Source organism: Hippocampus guttulatus, chromosome 3, assembly GCF_054856545.1.
Source record: "Hippocampus guttulatus isolate MCC_2025c chromosome 3, RoL_Hgut_1.0, whole genome shotgun sequence".
Classification (NCBI taxonomy): Eukaryota; Metazoa; Chordata; class Actinopteri; order Syngnathiformes; family Syngnathidae; genus Hippocampus; species Hippocampus guttulatus.
The window spans coordinates 18,558,383-18,580,000 of record NC_141263.1 but is presented as its reverse complement, the minus strand read 5'-3'; the positions used below and the strand labels follow the sequence as shown (position 1 = coordinate 18,580,000).

Sequence of the window (21,618 nt, the reverse complement as noted above, 5' to 3'; positions counted from 1 at the left end):
TATCAGTCAAAAATATGATTTTGCTTTGAAAATGTAAATAACAACAATACAGTATCAGCAGTTATCTTGGGGTGTGCTTAATCAAGATATGTAGTTGTTCTCATTTGTCACAATGAACCATGCTAAGAATATTGTCAGTTATTCAGACTAAAGATGAATCTGAATATTGATTATTTTTAATTAGCTATTATTATGCGATGTGTCTGGGCTTAACAACAACTATACTTTTGCATTAAATTTAGTTAGGTTTTATTCATGAAATGACTGACTGCATTTTTCTGTAAACTTGGACCTTAAACCTACTCATCATTTACTTCTTCTGGAATGGCCAGCAAATCAAAATGCTTTAATAGTTTGCCCAGCAACAATGCTCTGAACAAGGGAGCAACACTGTCAAAACGTCTTGCGTTGCAAGAAGTGATTAAAAAGTTGCTGTCACACAGACGTAACAGCGAGAAGAAGTTGCAACCTGAAGCGCGCGAGATGACATTCACCTTGATCAATCTTGTGGTCCTTAAATCATGAACAGACTTGTTACTGCTTCCACTCCTCTCTTGTTCTCTCCCTTCCTATTGGGCCACCATTTGGCTTGTTAGACACAAAATAAAAATACACTCCGTTTGCCGCCATGGCAACAAAAGACTACGGGGAACTTCCCGGCTGAATTTGAGTGCTTTTATTGGCCTGTTGGATAGCAGGCGGCGTGGAAGTGCTCTGATAGGCCGGCAGAGCGACTTGGCGGGTGCATCTCGTTGAGGTGAAGGGGCTAAGTTGTGTGAAAGTGGGCAGTAATTAAAATGACGCATAAAGCTGTCAATAGGAGCTTATGACCCAGTGTAATTAGCCTAATATGATTTCTCTCTCTGGCACGGCTAAACTGAGCTGACGTATCGTCCTTGTGTACGTCTGAAACACTAAGACAGAGACGGTAACTGCCAGTAAACAAAGCAACATTCAAGTGGTTGCACCCGACTCATTGTGATATGGATTATAACTCGGTGAATGCGAATGAAGAAATGTGACATCGAAAAAGAGACTTAGTGTGTGTGTGTGTGTGTGTGTGTGTGTGTGTGTGTAGGCGTGTGTGTGTGTGTGTGTAACTTCGCAGTGTGACTCAAACAAACTCACGTGGAACACCCCCGTGAGTGCATGTGACCATGGACAACACAAACATAGCAACACCTCGTCCCCCGTTGGAAAATCCCCAGGGGACATGTAGCGGTCACCATTAAAAGGTCTTTCCAACACAAGCACTGTTACCAAGGGGACTAACGGCTAACTCGATTGGCTGGCCGGTAATCAGGAAGTGGGGTACTCTGAGGGCGCCGTGATTAATGGCGCCGTTGCCCGCCCGTCATCTCCCAAAGCTCCTCCTCTCCCTCCTTCTTCCTGTCATAAATTAGGACCCTCGTAAATAAAAACGGCACCACAATCAGGCAAACTCAATCAATTACACAGGTTCTCTGGCCTCGGCTCGTACATCTGACAGGCAGGGATGCTAATGTTATTGTTGCTTCCAAAGGGCTTGCTTGTCAATTAACATATCAACACGCAGCACAACAGGACGAATATGAAGCCTTCTATTTACCACCTGTCTGAATACTTGGCTTTTGTGTGAATCAGTATTTCCCAAATAAAATAATGATAATCCCAAGAGGGACATCTGAGCCCCTATACAGTAGTTCAACACAAAGCCATTATTGTGTTGTATGAATGGTACCAGGCAGATACACAAGTGAATTGTAAATTTCGCCATCTAGTGGAAGAGCACTTAATAGTTCCGCCTGTCACTGTGCGTTGCTGGCATAGATAGCTGAACAAAGATACAGTGCCTGCGATAAATAATCATTTTCAAACCAATTACGTAAACATTTATAATTTCCTGCCACACACTTGGCAACATGGCCGAACGAGACTGAATTTTTATTGAACCACAAACAACATGGCATGACTGTCAAGAATGAACGGGATAGTACGGGCTCTGTTGCTATACTCTGTGTGTGTGTGTGTGTGTGTGTATGTGTGTGTGTGTGTCAGAGACGCTTTTGACAATGATTGCCCCACTCATTGACTTGACTGCACTTGTGCTTTTCAGCATCTGAGACTCTCTATGCTTCACTTTTTCATCACAGCTACATATGAAATTATACATATAGCAAAGTATTCAGAGTCACGCAACAAGTTGCATAACCCTGCACACTATGCGGAAGATGCAAGTTTAATGTGGTGTGGCACACTAATTGGAAACAATGTTGTGGATAGCTGTTTGCAAATATGTGTGTGTCTTAGTGTGGAACTAAGAGCAAGTTACCTGGTACTTATAAATGGTGAATGGCAGGAGCCCCTCATCCTTGCAATTTGTGGATGAGTAATTGTAGACAAGTGTTGCTGCATCATTTCTGCGGCTATCGGTGGTGTGCTCCAGTCTGCGGTACACCTCGTAACGTGGGGTCTTCCCATTTGGCTGAGCCGGTGGGGACCAGGTAAGGAGGAAGGTTGTCTGGAGGCCCGTGTAGCTGTCAGGTTGCAGGTCTAAGAGTGGCGCCGTCTGTCCAGCTGGGGGAGCCTCCGGTGTGAGGATGGATGACCAGTCGCTGGACGAGCAGCCCAGCTCCGTGCATGCCTCCACCCTCACCTCATACCTGTACGCAATTAAACATCACTCATTTGTGTGTACTAATGATAGGAATTGATAGACATTAGAAATACGAATTTAAGATTTATAATTGTGATTGTAGTGTGCGGGTGTGGGCTAAATAAGGTAACCAAAATATCAGAAACAACTCTCCGTATGATGCGGCATTGTTCTTCACCACTGCGAACTACAACAATGACACTTTTGGGAAAGCCTGTACCCATATTAGACTTTGCGCGCGAGCCTAATGTGGTCAGTGAGTGTATATTGCAACATTAAATACAATATTTTATTGGAGAACGGCTATAAAATCCAACAAAACCAGGAAGGCGTTAATTTAAGCTTGATTCAGCAGTTCTGTATGGTCCACATACTATTTTGCATGAGTAATTTCAATTTGGCATCCGATATCGTGAAGGGCATTCTGGTCCACGGAATTTTCAGTTTAACTTTGTTATACTGTGGGGAGTGATAACGAAAGCAACTAAAGCGTAAGACCTGTTGTAGAGAAATGCAAGGCAGCAGGATAAAGACTCTGAAAAGACACACATCATGTGTGAAGTTCATTTGGACAAAGAGAATTAACCCGTGTCAATTCCCAAACAGGATATTAGGAAAATAGGAAACAACTGGCGGCCCGGTAGTCCAGTGGTTAGCACGTCGGCTTCACAGTGCAGAGGTACCGGGTTCGATTCCAGCTCCGGCCTCCCTGTGTGGAGTTTGCATGTTCTCCCCGGGCCTGCGTGGGTTTTCTCCGGGTGCTCCGGTTTCCTCCCACATTCCAAAAACATGCATGGCAGGTTGATTGGACACTCTAAATTGTCCCTAGGTGTGAGTGTGGGCGTGGATGGTTGTTCGTCTCTGTGTGCCCTGCGATTGGCTGGCAACTGATTCAGGGTGTCCCCCGCCTACTGCCCGAAGACGGCTGGGATGGGCTCCAGCACCCCCCGCGACCCTAGTGAGGATCAAGCGGTTCGGAAAATGGATGGATGGAAGGAAACAACTGCTGAAAAACCTGTGGTAGGGAGCGAGACCCTGCAGAGTCGTGTGTCTCTTGGAGAAGACTCCATCCTTTGGAGTGTACACGGTGCTGTTCCCACTGAGCTGGACAGGCTCTCTGTGATATATTGTGTAGCTTATAATATCTCCATTAGGGCGGGCAGGAATATTCCACTCTACTTTCACCTAGACAGGACAACGAAAATGCAGGTCAAGACTCTGAGAAGGACAATGCAACCGTAAAATAACCTCACTGGTCATAGGATTACCGGTAGGTCCATCAGCTAATGATGCCCAATACGATTAAAAACAAGCAAGCCGATTTCTGAACATTTCGACGCATGAGTTATTCTCATTTTGAGGCAGCTCTTGTGTTGGATCTCATGAGATTGTAACTTTCAGGTCACTGAGTGTAAATCTTTATGTAGATTTCAGTGAGTTTGGGTCAACCTGATCGGGTCCCATAGGCGACAGCAAGGGGGGGCCGACACCCGAAGGGGCCGCTGGGTGAGTCTTTGCTGAGGTTGCGGCGCTGTTCACAGCTCCCCTGCTGTTGTTGGCTCTGACAAAGTAGCTGTACTCCACACTGGGCAGAAGAGTGAAGTCGTGGTAATGAGTCTCTGGGCCCACGTAAATTACTTGGCCATCTCTGCGGAGTTCGTAGCCTGTGATGACGCCATTGGGATTCTGTGGTGGTGCCCAGCTTACTTCTACTGACTCCGGACCAGTGACCTGAAGTAGAAAAGTTACAGGTTGCATTAAAATTATTTCCAGCAGGAAAATGGCCTTGAGAATTATCAATTGTCACTGGACTATTGTGCCACAAACAGCAGACATGAAATATTGACAAAGCAACCACAGTCGGGAGCATATGTTGACTTTGTTCCTTGTGAAATTTGACGTTGAGGTGTTATAGCTGAGCACAACGCAACTACCGGTATATACTTTTACTGAGTGGAACGCATACAGATTTAGGTTTTTAACGTTTATTTGCTGGCAAGATTATACATTTCATTTGATTTTAACATCTGCGATTGGCTGGCAACCGGTTCAGGGTATCCCCCGCCTACTTCCCGAAGACGGCTGGGATAGGCTCCAGCACCCCCCGCGACACTAGTGAGGATTAAGCGGTTCGGAAAATGGATGAATGAAAAAAATGAATGGTTTTAACATGCTAATGTACCTTTAAAGTGGGGACGGGCATATCCAAAGGAGGAGCCTCCTCTGTCACAGCAACTATTGTTGCACTGGCGGTGCATCCACCACGAGTACACGCCAACAGCACAAGCTGGTAGGATGTGTGAGGATGAAGGTTGACCAGAACGGTCTTCAGGTCTCTTCCTCGGTAAACCTCTTCATTGTTCACCTCGAGTACATACTGAGTCACATTCCCATTCTGGGTGGGCGGTTTAGTCCAGGAAATGTCCATACTGCTGGATGTGATGGAGTTCACTGTGGGAGGCTCCACGGTGGTGGGGGGAGCCTCTAAGGTGGTAATGTTAGTGTGAGGACTTGTGATGCAGCCCTCGGGTGTACAGGCTGTGATTGAATAGCTGGAAGAGAGGAGAGAAAAATAAACATTTCGAGATTTTGATTTGGGCATTGTCGTCACTGTTCATTTAACATTCATACGTTCGGGGTCGATTTTGACCGAGGCCAAAATGTCCTCTTAAAAATGGTCAAAATCATGTAACGGAGTAAAGATCAAATTCAAATGTATTATTAGCCTGTTTGATATTGAGAGATGGGTGATTGCTGTCAAGTGCAGATTTTGCACCTTTGTCAAGGCACCGTCCGACCTCTGTATGACTTCTGGCCCTTACTCTATGTTTAGTGGGTATATTCAGTGTAATGCTATTTTAATCTTCGATTATTTTTTCGAGATTGCTCCATGATTCTTCACAAGCCAAAAAGTGCACTTTGCTGCGGGAAAAATATATGACTTGGACTCTTTCACCATTTCGAGATTCCTCATGAACTCAACTGGTGCATGTTTAAGCGGGAACAAATATAGGCACACGTGAGACCATTTCAAGCTCCCTCTTGAACATTCTTACCGTTGTTCAATAAAAAAAAAAAAAAAAATCTGACTCAGAATCAGAATCGCCTTTATTGTCATTGTATAGAGTACAACGAAATTTGGGTGCCACTCCTTAGTGCATTTCGTAAAAAAATAAAATTGAATAAAATAACGGTTTAATAAATACAAAACACAACAACAGCACATAGGCAGTTTTAAGATTTCAACTATTACCACCACTTTCCATAATTTAACACATTGGTATATCTAAAAATCCCTTTTGAAGACATGAGTCAAATCTGCCCCAGAACCGCCAAAAAAAGAATGACATTTTAAAATATTTCCATTTTTTGTGTACCTCTGTGTCACTTTAGAACAGTGATCACATTTCAGGGTGGACAAAAAATGGCATTTAGAGTATTTTTAATACAGTCAAACATGACCCGAGTAGTATGTTTAAACCAGCCTTACCTGTAGCTAGCGAAGGGAAGAAGATCCTCATCGGTGTAGCTGAGCACCGTCGGATCAAAACTGAAGGAGAAGCTCACGTTGTTTCTCTGGATCCTGTAAGACTGGAGCACGCCATTGGGTTTGAGAGGAGGAGTCCATGACACCAACAATTCACTGGGTCGACCCTGAAGGTGACTGACGGTCGGTGGGCCTAGGCCGCTAGGGGGGGCCTGTTTGGTCGTCACCGTTGACCAGGAACTATGGGCGTGGCCGGCGGGGTTGTGAGAACGTACGGCAAACTCGTACTGATTCCAAGGAAGCAACCCAGTCACTGTGTAGGCGAAAGTGTCATTTTCTTGTGGGGATAACTCTCGGAAGAGCACCTGTTCGTGACAATGCGGGTGATTGGCAGAGATATTAAATGACATGTTAGGAAAAGAATTAAAATACAAACTTTCTCTCTGTGCGCATCCTCCTCTCTGCTTCTTCCCCTCCCCACCTGATCCAGACTTCTCCCCAGTAAGTAGTACTCGCCGATGGGTCCGTTCGGCTGAGCGGGAGGTCCCCAGGTGAGCCACACGTGGTCTGAACCGACGGAAAGTGGTGTGGGAGGGGGCTGAGAGGCGGGTGGAGCGGCCGCAGTGGTGACATGCTGAGGGGGGCCACGTGTGCACCCTGCTGACGTGCAGACTTCAAGAGTCAGAGCGTACGCGGTCCAAGGCTCCAAGCGCCGAAACAGGAAGCTGCGTGACAGCCCGCTAAACTCCAGGATGCCCTCGCTGTACAAATTGTACACCTGATGGGGAAGAGGAAGCGGGGAGGTCTAGCAAACAATGGGAAAATGATAACGTCTACTTCTGTATTTACCCCAAGTTCGGCTAAATCATCTATCATAGCAGTTTGTCCTCTTTTGGCCCATACAGACATACAAATATTCACAATCATTTTCACACTTACGGGCAATGAAAGCTAACCATAAAACACACAAAGTGCAAGGTGGATGGAATGAGCTTCTCCAGGCTGGAGAAGTTAGCAAGTCAACTTAATGCCTAAACTAAACTTTTTGTCATTAGCATTAACCAGTTTTTTTTCCATGTGTCATAGTCATATTTCTCACTAAGAGTTGGCAGCCCACAGCTACTTCACTTGGAACATTTCTGACTGAAGCTGTATTACACTGAAGTTGCCATTTAATTCATCTTATTCTCTGGCACAAAATCCATGCAGAGATAAAGCTTCTCGTTCGTCAACTATAATTATGACTAAAAACATTTCAGTTAGATGTACGCAGCTGGCATCAACTTGACCCAAGAGGATAACCCGTATGGTGAACCTATCCGATTGTTTGGTTTTCTATTATTGTGCAGCATATACCGTGACGACTCCATTTGGAGAACTTGGTGGATCCCAGTTGAGCAGTAACGACCTGCCCTGCTCTTTTTGTTCCACACTGAAGTTAGCCAGTCCAGCTGGAGAGGCCTCAAGAGTCCTTGTGTCAACCCACTGGCTTAACACACTGCCTGAAGGTGTTAGAAAAACATTCAAAATGTAATCAAATGTTTATTTTGGAATGATTCGAAAGTAACTAGTCACAATCAAACCTGCTTCATTTGCAGCTTCCACTTGTAGACTATAGTCGCTGTAGGGCTGAAGGCCAAAAATGGTTGCTTCGAGAGTGAAACCCTGAAGATGAAAATGGGCAAAAACGTAAGTAGACTGCCATAGTCATGCAAAAAAAAAAAAAAAGCGCAAATATTTCCCCACAGCAAGGAAAGACTGAAACAATGACGAGCTAAAATAATGCGTCATGTGGATTTGCGATATCAACATTACAACATACGGAGTGAGCAGGAAGTGGCAGCGACAGACTGGCAGACGGCCGTCCCTGAAGGCTGCGTTCAAAGCCTGCTGAGTGTTTGTATCGCACGTGCATCCTTTCATAGCGCTCTCTCTCAAACAAACAGAGGCACAGTGTGTCTGCCAGTAGCTTTAGGCAACAGGACCCAGCCCAAAAAGCTGGCACTCAACCGCGACAGCATGTACGTCACATTTACTAATTGATAAGGGCCGCACGGATGTCTGGAGAGGGATGAGATGCTAGTCTGGGATAGAGCACTTAAACACGTAAGACTGAAAGCAACTTTGGTATGTGTGTGCACGTTTATGAGAACAAAAAATGAAACGTGTTTCAAATATTCAAGCTGCTATTATTAAAAAAAAAAAAAAAAAACGAACAACAGCTCTCTCTCCTCGGGCTCTCACATAAAGAGATTAGCTGTTAGGCCAATTCCATGCAGCGGCGAGGGGATTCAAATGGCCCCAATTCAAACGGATTTAAAGGAAGACCCAGACAAATCAGCGTGGCGTGGCACGAAGGATGAAGTGCCTGAACAATGGGCCCAATGCATGTCTTGGCTGTCTCCATGTCTGCCAGCCAACATGTTTGTCATACGCAGTGAAATAGGATTAATAAATCCCTGGACACCCCTAGACGCAAACTAAATCCTCCTGCAAATCACACAAGTTCAAAGTGTAAAGAGAGAGGCAGGGACATGGAAAAAAACCCAAAAAAACCCAAAACACAGTACATAAGTTAGGATATAGCGGGCAGGGAATAAGGCAAGAGTGCGATTGGCTGGCAACCGGTTCAGGGTGTGCCCCCGCCTACTACCAGAAGACAGCTGGGATAGGCTCCAGCACCCCCCGCCACCCTAGTGAGGATAAGCGGATCGGAAAATGGTTGGATGGATGGATGATGGAAAAAAAGGTAATCGGTGAGTAGGTAAGTAACAGGTGACGCAAATAAAAAGCGGACGGAGACACTGAACGACTCAACCGATAAGAGGTGAGAGAGTGTGTGCGTGTGTGTGAGTTGGGGGGGAGATAGATGTTACAAAAGAGAGAGAGACAGATTAAGTGAGCGCGAATGAGAGATCTCTCCACCTTAAAAGCCAGTGAAATATGTGAGGCATGTGGCCTATAAAGCGCTTAACATATGCACATTGTCAATAGCAGCATCTGGCGCTGGCAGCTTTTATAGGAGCGCAGAGACTCTGCTACACGCCTCTAGATGGCAATACATTCAAACACTTTATCGCTGCAACGCGGCGCGTTAATGGCCTCCTCGCCGCACGCACGCACACGCGGACGCGCGAGCAAATTGAGCACGTCAACCCGCTAACTGCTCACGCACACACGTACACAAGCAGGCTGTAATCAAACACTTTAACATGGAAGCGCACTACTATTACATTCCATTAACAGCCCCCTTCATAACAATTTGTCCCGAACACACACACACACACACACACACACACACACACAGTCACGCGCATGCATAAGCACACAAAGACATCAAGAAATCAACAAGATGAGGTAACGCAAAGTTTTAGGTGGGCAATGGCAACAGAGAAATAAAAGTGATGACAAGCTGAACTGCGCTGTGAAGGACAACACAAAGGAGGTTCACCTTGTTACCGATTTAATATAGTGCTGCATGTTTGCAATTTGCAGTTTCCTGTTGTGTAAACGCGTTATAGCGGGACGGTAAACCCCAGCCGATTAGAGATTTGCTATTTACAAACTCACCTATTGGTGCTTTTTCAGTAGAAGGAAACTCACCGTGAAAAATGTTCATGCAGTTAGAAAGACACACAGGATTGGCCGATTTAGCAAATTAGCAGTGCAAATATATAAAAAAAAGATATATTATAATTTCTCAGTTATATGTGTATTTTGGAATGTGTGCCCTTTGTAACCTCGAAATGATTTTTGTTAGGACTGTCGTAAATTGAGGACCCCTGTACACATTTTAATGTCTCAATGCCTTTTCACACTTTGTTACGCTGATTCAATTAAAACTGGTGTTATGCTGGCCACAGTTTGACCTGGAAAGGGGGTTGAAATAGTTTGGAATGTTTCAACATGGTTAGTTTCTATTTCATTTTGACTTTTGTTGTTTTATTTTTCTAAACTCAGTGAGTTTTCATTACTTTTTAGAGCCATATAGTTTTTAATAGTTTTAGTTTTTTTGATGTGGTGTTTGTCAAGTGAAATATGGAGAAGAAACGGTCACTAGATACTGTGCAATAAAGTAAACTACAATTCTCAAACAATTGTTTGACTTCGCTTCTTCTGTACATCGATAACAAAATAAATACACTTAAGAATAACCCATAAAGTTTGTTATGATATTGACAAAAATAAAATCAAAGGACATTTTTGCTGTTATTATAGTTGTACAAACAAAATATGTCATTTGTTTTTAAGCATTTTCATTTTAATTTCATTTTGTAAATGAAAATGTTTTTGCAATTTTTCCTGTCGTTCTTTTGTGAGTTTTCGTCAACTATAAAAAACTTGCCTGGGAACAGATTCTATTTCCATTATCTCATATGGGAAAATGTGTTTCGGATGGAATGGATTACGGCCAACCTAAGAGGTTCCACAGTATATTATATAATCACATGTATAAAGTGAGTTACAGTTATGGTAATTATAATCAAAGATCACAGGTCAGTGTGAAAAAACCCGACTGCCTTTGGTGTGAGATATGAAAAGAAAGGTTCAGGTTAACCTAAAATCAATGTGCCAAAGCACATGTATGTGGGAATGACCACAACCCCCAGTTAATCATGACGACGGCAGGGGAAGGAGAAGAGAGTGTGAGAGACCGGCGCAGATGGAAAGGACGGGGACAAAGTGCAAACGACAGAACGTAGGAGGATCCAGAATGACGAGAAGTTCATTCTGTCTCCTGTTTGGTGTGTCTGAACTGCCACGTAGAAGGCATTTAATAAACGTGCCTGCATGCATACCCTAACAAGCCAACATCTGTATGCATCTTGTTTATGCGTCTGTCTCCAAAAGTGCACATCTGTATGTGTGTGTGTGGGTGTGGAGGGGGGGGGGTGCATGATATTCAGGTGGAGAGGCATTGTGCGGCCGGGGGGACCAGTGTGTGACACTAATTAAGAGTAACCATGTGTATTTGTCAAAAGAATTATGCTGATTATCTCACAATAGCCCCAGCACCGAGCCCTGCAGAGACACGGGGACAGAGCAACATTAGCATATGGCCACGCACTCACATGCGCACTCTTCCTCTCTCTTTGTCTCGCTCACTGACACACATGCACAGGTAGCAGTCAAGTGAGTGATCATACATGAGAGAGCCGTGTCTAATGAACGTGGACCAACTGGTGGGCCTCAGGTATGTCCCGCTCCGCAGGCCACCTCTGCCCTCCCTGCTCCATTACATTAAGTCCCGGACAGATAACAAAGCACCATGCCGGGGCCGCCTCTTCTCATGTGTCGCGCTTCTTTGTTGGTCTGGCAAAGCACGGGCACGGATGACATTCAGCTTCAATTCAACTGCATCCTATGAGGACAAGCTGTGGCCTGAGCGGCTCTGGGAGACCTTTAATTGTTTTTGGAGGTTTCTGAGGTGAGCCAGAGCACTGCATGCTGCTCTTTCGTGCCCCATGCCAAGCTGGCAAGCCTTCTTCACCTGTGTATCTGTGTGTGAGTGTGTGAGCGCGCGCATACACATTTATTTGTGCATGGCTAATTCAATGTTGCTCGAACAATTGCCCCATGTATGCTTACAAATGCCCTGCATGTGTGTCCCTACTAGTCAGTGCGAGCTCGACAAACTGTGAGAGACACACGCACACACACACACACACACACACACACACACACACACACACACACACACACACACACACACACACACACACACACACACATTTATGCCATACACGACCAGACCCAAAGAGTGCCATTAGGCACGTGTTGTGTGGGCGGCCAGCACGGAGGCAGAGAGGGGCTGCAGGGGTCTGGACCAGGCATGCCCACTTCACACTGACATTCATAATTAGCTTTGGCGGCTCCCAACCTCGGAAACACAACATTTAAGAGTGTACATGCTATTCTGACTGTTCCTGTTTGCTTGTGACATGTGGTTAATGACTAGTCAACGTCAGTTCGGTAAAATGGGAGGGATGGTATTCCAATATTCAATGTGTCAGAATACTCAAAATACTCAGTAGAAGGTTGAACACAATATGCTCCGTAATGCTGGCAGACTTTGGATTGATTAGAATTTCTAAACCGAATATTATATATTATAATTTAAAATCCAGAAAATGGATCATTTGTGGCCTTTTTGTTTAACAGTGACTAAAATTGTACATCATTGCAATTCTAATCGAATGCAAAGACGTTTTCAACCAGGTTATTACTACTCTCATCCATCCATTTTCTGAACCGCTTACAGTAACTACTCTCAAAAACATAGATTGCCTGTCTTCATGTCCACACACAGACAAGGAAGACTCCTCCAGACCAGACTGTGCAGACAAGGAGCATTCAAAAAAAACAAACACGCTCTCACTCTGAAGTGATGACCATCATATTGTGGCTGCTATCAGTACAAGTGGACCGGCAGCGAACTGGATGGTGTAGGCCCTTCGCAAACGACACAATAACACCCAACCTGTTATTACTGGGAGCACGAGAGAACGAGCGAGCCGGAGAAACAAGCAGTATAAAACCTCTCGAGAAATTATCACTCGCATGAGTGTCGAGCGGCATGGTGGAGGAGAAAGACCTAACAACTGTTATTTTTGAAAGTGAGGTATAGAAAAGCCAGATGGAAATGCATGGCTGCAGAGGGGGGAGTTCGAGAACACATGAGAAGATGGAGATTGCGGCAAAGAAGCCTGATTTTTTTGGCTGCTTATGCAAAACGTTGAGAGCCCTCCAATCAGAGTTGAAGACCTCTAACGAAGGGGTCTGATAGGCCGGAGGCCCTAATGAACTCCGCATGCAAGTCCTCTTCTCCCTTCTTCTCTCTTCACCTGTCTTCACCCTCCTTATTGCTCTCCTCGCTCGCCTTGCTATCTCTTCTCGCCACTTCTTTATGTTCGTGGCTTGTTAGAAAAGTAATGCAAGGGCAAAGCCTGGTCATTCTTATTCTTGCAGCGAGCATTGATCCCCGCATGCTTCTGCGCTTCGACAGTGCAAGGCGAGGCTACGACGGTTAAAAGCAAAAAGTGAACATTTCTGGATGGAAGATAGAATTGCAATTTTTCTGACAGATATTGCAGTTTCCATTCAATTCACACTTTTCTTCAATAGAAGTTTTTGTGAAATATTCAGAATGGACATTTACGAATATGAGAGAGAATTAGATCATATGTACCATCAAAACATGACCTGTTATTTAAGCATGTCCACTACAGCGGCTGTGTGGGGGATGGGCATGGCACTTAAAGGATTGTCAACGAAGCAAACTTGTAGATTCATGACTATACTAGTTAATACGCACTAACCCTGCTTAATGCTACGTTAAACCAACTGGCTTCAAGGTGTACACCCAATTCATCCAATTGGTCACATTCAGACTGACATATCGAGCAACATTTGCCCTGCAGCCACCCAAGTTTGTTTGTACTCAGGTGATGGCACATGCTTACCACTATCATTTGTTTAGCTGCCACATCTTCTACATCTTCCAAGGGTGTATGATTAAGTAGACACGGGTGCCATATCCGAAAGCCCATGTTGGCTTGAAACACACTTGGCTGGCTGGCCCCGTGCTCTCTGATGGGCCCTTAATGGTAAACTAACAGATTGTAAACATGCTGCTTGCTCTCTCTCTCTGACTTCACTCCCTTCCATCAATCTCTTCCTCTTTTCTTTCCGAATTCCACTTCCATCGCCACTTGCATTTCTTTGCTGCTCTCCTCACCTAGCTCTTCCTTCGCCCCCTGACATCCCCCGTTCCCTTCTTGCCCCTTTTCCCATCCCTCCCTCTTTCCCTCTCTGTCCGCTGCCTTTCCTAGGGTGTTTTTTAAACAATGTGTCCTTCATGTACGGTTGGTTATGGGGCGTACAGAAGGACATCATTAGCGCTGGTGGTTAAGCTGTAATTTACACCATTACCGAGGTAGGGGCCATTTTTATTGCCTAGTAAATTTCAGCTCCGAAATATTTAGACCATATGGCTCAATTTGTGTAATAACCTTAATTTCCAAGCACCCTTCAGCTCCCTTCCGCGCCGGCTGTTGTTGGCGGATGATGTGTGTGCCCGTTTGCCTGTGTGTGCACGGGCGGCATGCATAGACACATGCGCGCAGAAGCAGGTGCATGGCGAAAATGTAAGCACATACACTTGCACTTAATCTCCAACATCCACATTAAACAATGTCTTCCACGCGCGCGTTCGTTCACAGGGACACACAAACACACACGTACACACGTATGTATGCATGCCGCTAGCAGATTAATAGGGTGTCAGCTTGTGTTTGGGTGAGGCGGCGTCAGGCGTCGGCCAGATGGTTCTCAGGGATGATGACTGTCAGGGGTCCTGCTCTGATCAATGGCATGTATTAATACGGCACAAATAAAGAGAGAGACACACATTCACGTATTGATGTACAAACACATGCAAAAAAAAAAAAAAGTCATTCATGCACATGGAAAGCCATAACCGCATGGAGTAAATCCACAGAAAGGTGTGCACAAATTCACACATACATACACATGGTCTCCTTTACCCAAGGGGTCCCGAGGGCCAGAGTGAAACATCTGGAAGAGCCGAGGGAGGGATGGAAATAGAGGACGGGACAGTAAAGAGGAGATAAAGGGAGGAAACGACTGTGTGTATAAAAAAAAAAAAACGACAGGAATGAGAAAGTTGATCAATTTAGTAAAGGCAAATGAAAAAAGCAAAAGGACACCGAAGGCTCTTCAGCAAGTAAAAAGAAGAAAGACAGCAGAAAGGAGGGCAGTGTGGGGTCCTGAAGCAAGCGCCACGAAACAAATGTGTGGCTTTTGTCCTCTAAAGTCCACTCAGGATGTGGTGATCAAGCAAAAATAAACCTGAGTAATGAGAATCGTTCTAGTGTGGAAATTAACTACAAAAAGGAGGGAGAAAAGCTTGAGAAGAAGCAGAATGGTGCGCAGTAGAGCCAAGATCTCCACCGAGCCTGTCCGTCTCTTCGGACCTGCGAAGGAAGCCATGAACCATGCTGAGTTCTTGTTCCTGAGCCGAGCTTACATATAATGTACGACGCTGTCCTGGCTACCCTGATTTTGTATCCCCTCATTTTGCCAAAAGAAAAAAAAGAAACCTTAAAATGCTTGCAAAAGTCAAGACAAATTATTGCTTGAGTTGTTTTTGTGTAATCCTGCTAAGGAACAGGCAAGCCCTAACTTCCTCATCAGAAATAAGAGCAGATATTAAATAGGATTGAATATATGTATATATACAGTATAAAAAAAAAGAAGAGGTCCAAAAATAGAGGCAGAATGCATGAAAGTAAGCCTGACAGCCATGTCCGAGTGACTAACACGTCTGTCACTGAGTTGCAAAGCATGGCGAGAGAAAATGTGTGTTGTGAGATCGCACACGTGCGTTTGTGTGTGTGTGTGTGAGACAGTGCCAAACAGCATGTCGGGGTCGAGCAAAGCAGGCCGCCTGCGCTCCGTACCCTCATTCCGTCCGATCGGCGTGACGACCCCATTAATCAACCAGGCTGGCACGGAGCAAAGTTCCCAACACAGCTCGAGATCAATACACACATACACACTCGCAAAAAATGGAGGTATGTGAATCGAAAAGACTTGGGGGGGAAAGGAGGCTTATGATGGGAACTTGAAGGTAATTTGTTTCTTCTGAAGGCACCACAAGTCGGACATTTTCAACCTCACATTAGCACTGGAATGCTGCTCGTCCAAGCGCTGACTAACAAATCTGTGACTTTGACTTCTGAAAGTACTACTTAAATATATTTTCAAGTCTGTATATCAGATTAGGTTACTTATCAAGACTACGGACAGTTCTAGAGTATTTATATATCAATAATTCCATATCAAGGAGTCAACGATGGTTTTTGCCGACCTCTGACTCAATTCAAAGTGGTTTCTTTGCAACTTCACATCACTCTTTAATGCTACCTTATAAAAATATGAGAACATCCCTTTTTAATGTCCTTTTGCGTGCGTTTCTCTGACACACTCTGTGTATTTGTGCAAAAGCAGAGCAGCTGCGGTAAAGGCAGGTGCGTGACAAATGACTGTCACCAAAACAAGTCTATGCCATGTCAATGAGCCTCTCACACACCCCCCCCCCCCCACACACACAGAGTGTTCCATATCAATGAGAAGGTGAAAGGTCTCCATTTACATCTTGTATTAATTATGAGTGACAAGCCAAAGGTCACAGAAGGAGAAGAGGCCACGCGTTTAGACAGAATATAGATCTGTACTTGTATCTCGTCTCCATTCACTCTCCTCCCTCTTCCCGCTGATCTATCCGGCTGCCTCACCCCTTCACTTGGTCGTGCGCGCCTTCCAGACTGACATTGTTTCTGTTCTCCTTCTCACTTCCACTATATTCATTATATATTCTAACAACTATCTCGGGGCCTTTCGCTTTTACCCCATGTCACCGCTACTGTCTACCACCAGGCTTGTGATGCAACATACACAAACATGAACTGAAACTTGACTTGTTATAAATAAGGATCACATTTAAATAGTCATTATCATACCTAATGAGAGGTACATTTCACATACTGTAGTGTTCAGAAGTTCTTTTCGCATCAGTACTGTTTCAAAGGAAGGGAGTCGAATAAATGCATGAATGTGTGTGTGCACTTTTACCTCCACAGTGAGTGCAATCACGGCAGGTGAGTTGAATGTTGGGTCCAGCTGGTGCTTCTTGTAAAGTAATTTATAGTGAGAAATGGCACCGTTGGGCTGTTTTGGCCCACTCCATTTCAGATGGATAGAGTATGCACCTGTGCACGACATGCAGTCTCATCACGTGCAAAAAGAAGTACTCTAAAGTTTAAAACGTCCTAAAATAAAATATACGTTTCATATAACTCACCAGTGGGTGTGGCAGTGGGAAGGGGCATATCTCTTGGCCTCGCTGACAGGGTCCGGGCTAACGTCCTCTGGCTCAGAACTGAGCCTTTAGAGTTGTGGGCATGAAGCCTGTACTGGTAGTAGGTGAACGGCTGCAAGGACGGGCTGGCATCGAAAAACTCTAGTGGGCCACTAGACCAGATAAAAACCAGCAGTTCCTCCTCCGTTTCCATTGGGGACCTGACAGATCAGAATTTGAAAGTGTAGTAGGTAAAAAAGAAGGTACTAATTCAAACCAGACCATCTCAAGCACCATTATTTAATTAAAGATGCTCTTGTGTTTACTTGATTAATATAAAGTAGTGTCATATTTAAGCCACACTGTCGCCCAAAAGTCAGTTGGGCTCGGCTTCAGCCCACCCGCCAACGGCGATAGAAAGCGGAAAAAATGGATGCTTGTAAACTTAAATGTACTCAAAACAAGATGGCTGAGTGTGTAGGGAAGTGAATGAGCAGTGTTTCTGTATGCGTGAGAGAGAAAAGACAAATATTGTTACTTGAGTGGCTGTCTGGCTAAGTCTCAGCATGCCAGGTGTGTCAGAGTGCCTATGTATGCGTCTATGCTAATGTGTGTTGCCTGAGGATTTAAAGGGCTTAGTCCAATCTGACCCTGCATCCAGATCACACACTCTTTGGTCAACAAGCAGAGCGCGACCTTCGATGGGACTTTAAACACACAGTCGCACATGCACACACAAAAAAGAAGGCTCTGCCTGAAGATAGATCTCTCCAAAAACGTTGTTTCTCATCTGCCCTATTTGCGCGTCTTGATGAAGTGTGTGTGTGTGTGTGTGTGCTCCAACATGGAAACTTTTACCTGTGGTTTTACACTCCGTGAAAGTTGCAGCAATACGTCATCATTAACATACCGAGTAAACGTAGTGCTGTTGTATTCTTGTGAGTTACCTGTATATATGGTAGGAGGTAATGATGCCATTGGGCTTTTTCGGGGGAGACCAACGGATCTCCAGGAAACTTGCACCCGCTGCTTTGACTGAAGGTGGCGACAGATGCTCTGGCGCAGTTTCGAAAGTCCGAACATGCACACCCTGTCCAACACCGCATCCACCTACACGGGATATAAGACAGTTTTGGGACATTTCTGAAAAGGTCACATTAGGAAGTTATCAACAGCAAGTCAATAAGCCCAAATATCCAGTCAAGAGATGCACAGAGCACCCTCCAAGCACAAGAAAACAAACAAGCACAATGACCTCAATGTCATCTAATCACACAAGAGATCCACATAAATTTACTGCTGAGTTCGTGCCACACGGCCGTACAAATTTCAAGATCTTTCAAGAATCTTGAGAGTCTTTTGCATGTCAACGATCGTGTTTGCATTATAATTAGTTGTTCAAACAGTAAATGAAGGTCTTATAAATAAAAACAACTCGGCAAATTGTTTTGGAGCAATCGAACGCGATTGTCATGAATGTAAATCATTTGTATTTTAAAGTTGTTCCAACTTAAATGACTGTTTTAGCCCCCACAAAATATCTTTTTTTTTGTGTGTGTATTTGACTTGAAAGAAGGCTGTGCCCATTTGTATGCAAGACTATGCAATTGTAGCAGCAAGCATGATCCACTTACCACGTTGACAGGCCTGCACATGGACAATGTAAGCAGTGAAAGGTTGAAGACCTTTCACTGTGAGGTTCTGGTCCTGGCCCGCGGGAAGCATTGCGGCACCTTCAGTTCCAGGATTCAACAGGATGTTGTAGTTTACAGGCTGGCTAATGTTGAAGTGGGCTGGGAAAAAAAAGGGGAAAAAGGGATTACACACACAATCACTACGACCACAAATACAATTTCATAGTCACAAAACAATTTTCATTGGCATGAAAAACAAATATTATATTGTAGGCAGAACTTCTGAAGAAAGTTACCAAAAATACGCAAGCCCTGAAGAAACATTTGGTCGCTAAATTAATTCGGTGTGTACAGATAAACAAAGTCCCCTTTGTCCCTATTGCGTATATCCATCCATCCATCCATATTCCCATCAGTTTATCCTCACAAGGGTCGCAAGGGGTGCAGGAGCCTATCCCAGCCGTCTTCGGGCAGTAAGCGGGGGACACCATGAACCAGTTGGAAGCCAATTGCAGGGCTTACATATATTTACCACAAACTTTTTTTCAATTTGACCTGACAAACTCTGTTGTATAGTTTGTCCTGAAAACTGCCCAGTCTTAACTGTGGGCTCACAACCAGGCAGAAACACACCAAGTGTATACAGAAACACACTGACCACACATACTCAAAGACTTTGCTAATATTCTCTCTGGAGCTTTTTACATAATTCAGGCCAACTGTATTGTGATGGGTAATTCAACATTCATGAACTCTGGATATCTTTGAAAATGAACTGATTACCGGACAAATGAAAGACTTCAATTATTCCACCCCCCCCACCCCCATATGCATCTAAGATGCACACTCAACACACACAGTGGTACAATAATTGCACACGTACAGACCAAACACGAGGGATATTTTGGAATATGCTACCTTCTCCCCTATATAAGTCTAACGTGTGAATTTTCAAGTCATTTCTCTCGCACAACATACCCGGGTACTTAGACACTCGTACACAAATACAACCACAATGAAGGAATTAAGCTTGACATTTTAATAGCCGTACGTCAGCGTTTAGACTGTTAGTTTATGCATATGAAGATGCAAACACATGTGTATGTATGTACACACAGACAGGCATACTGTCAGAGAGCGAGGCATGCATACGTGCACGGGCGCACACACACACACACACACACACACACGCAAACACGCACGCACGCACACGCACACACCATCGTGTCAGAGACACTCCAGACTCAGGACTCTGGGAGTTAACCAAGCGTGAGAACCCAGACGATATTTCCTCACCTTTAAAATCAACCCATAATGACAATAGAATAGACCTGCCTATGGAAATATCTCCGCTGTGATATGCACACTCACACAAACACTGGAAATATACCCAAGCAAAACTGCACACAAAGCCACAAGCTCAACAAAGTGAAGTGTCTGCGCTGGTAGGGCCTATAAGCAGTTTCCGAGAAAAGAAATCATGCTAATGAGACCTTAATGAGCTGCGATAGATGGGTTAGGGCAGACAATCAGTAGCCCATAAACATGAGCCTCAGCCCAAAGTGTATGCTACTGTGTGTGCGCACAGGTCCTGAGAGGCCAGAAGGTGACAAGTAAACTACTTTGGGATTTTGTTTGTGCTTGACCTGAGGAAGAAGTGATTCAAATGGGAAACATTCCCTGCTCAGTATGCTGTGATGCACGTGATGATAATAATTTTTATGATCATTCTTGTAACAATTCTGACAATGAAATTAGAAAAGGTGAATAATTTACGGAGAAAATTATTTCAGCAACACACTGGAACATAGCCCATTGTAATTGCTTACATTAAGATTTGAATTTTTCTCCCCGATTTCCTTTCAACGCATACAGCAACATTTCACACCTCTTCCTTTTTGCTTGTTTGTTAGATAACGGTGTCTATGACAATACTTCTTCTCACACATACGCGCGCACACACACACGCACACACACACACTTGTCATCGTAAGACAAATATGTATTTCATGGTTAATTATATCATTACACACTGTGACAATGGTGACTAATTTGCATGTCATTTTGATGAAGACGCTGTGAAAATGACCATCCATCTGTTTGGACTGTTACTCACCAGGAGGGGCCCAGGCCAAGGAGATAGAGTGGGGGCCGGTGACTGTCACGTTGTGTGGTGCTGGGATCCCAGTGGGGCATGAGTATGGCGTTTTTACCATATATTTGTCACTCAAACCAGCGCCGCCACCTGTGATGGCTTCCAGTTCATAAACATACCTAAAGAGGAAAAAGGGCTAGAGATTATTGGAATGAACAAAAAAGTAAACACAAACTGTATTTCTATGTACAAGGTGCATGTTTCATTCTTATCTGCATTGTTTTAAGGGCATTAACTCACTGGCTGTGTTATGTTGACTTCACTCATGTGAGAATAATAGATATTTTGCCTTGGTGTGCCTTTCTTGACTTTTTTCCAGTCTGGTGGTCCTCAAGGTTCTGTTCTTGAGCCACTCTTCTTCTCATGGGAAACATTTTATTAGGGTAAGTTGTTTAGTGGCAGTCGCTGATGGTGTAGTGGTACACTCGCTTGACTTGTGTGCGGGCAGCATGGGATCGGTCCCCACTCAGTGACGGTGTGGATGTAGGTGTGAATGCTTGCTTGTCTCTATATGTGCCCTGTGACTGCCTTGCGACCAGTTCAGGGTGTAATCTGCCTTCTGCCAAAAGTCATCTGGGATAGGCTCCAGCAACTCACGGCGACCCATTTCAGGAAAAGCGGTGTTGGTAATGGATGAATGGATGTTGAGTGGCTGCACGGTGGACAATCGGATAACACATCAGCCTCACAGTACAGAGGTCCAGTGTTCAATTCCGGGCTCTGGCCTTTATGTGTGGAGTTTGCATGTTCTCCCCATTCCTGCGTGGGTTTTCTCTGGCTACCGCGGTTTCCTCCGGCATTTCAAAAACATGCATGGTCAGTTGG

At 44.6% G+C, this 21,618-nt stretch overlaps 1 protein-coding gene across 2 annotated transcripts in view; it reads right to left on the bottom strand.

Annotated features, from left to right (window-relative positions):
* The window catches only part of ush2a (Usher syndrome 2A (autosomal recessive, mild)), a 154,739-nt gene that overhangs the window by 8,212 nt on the left and 124,909 nt on the right, over positions 1-21,618 (bottom strand). For both annotated transcript variants that reach the window (XM_086107236.1, XM_086107237.1), the window contains exons 69-81: positions 20,755-20,912; positions 18,639-18,797; positions 17,952-18,114; positions 17,008-17,225; positions 16,779-16,915; positions 7,706-7,787; positions 7,479-7,624; positions 6,559-6,900; positions 6,126-6,487; positions 4,818-5,187; positions 4,085-4,366; positions 3,651-3,820; positions 2,312-2,642 (exon numbers count right to left, since the gene is read on the bottom strand). In XM_086107236.1, the coding sequence (XP_085963362.1) occupies positions 2,312-2,642; positions 3,651-3,820; positions 4,085-4,366; positions 4,818-5,187; positions 6,126-6,487; positions 6,559-6,900; positions 7,479-7,624; positions 7,706-7,787; positions 16,779-16,915; positions 17,008-17,225; positions 17,952-18,114; positions 18,639-18,797; positions 20,755-20,912 (2,920 nt within the window). The remainder of the gene's footprint in view (positions 1-2,311; positions 2,643-3,650; positions 3,821-4,084; positions 4,367-4,817; positions 5,188-6,125; positions 6,488-6,558; positions 6,901-7,478; positions 7,625-7,705; positions 7,788-16,778; positions 16,916-17,007; positions 17,226-17,951; positions 18,115-18,638; positions 18,798-20,754; positions 20,913-21,618) is intronic.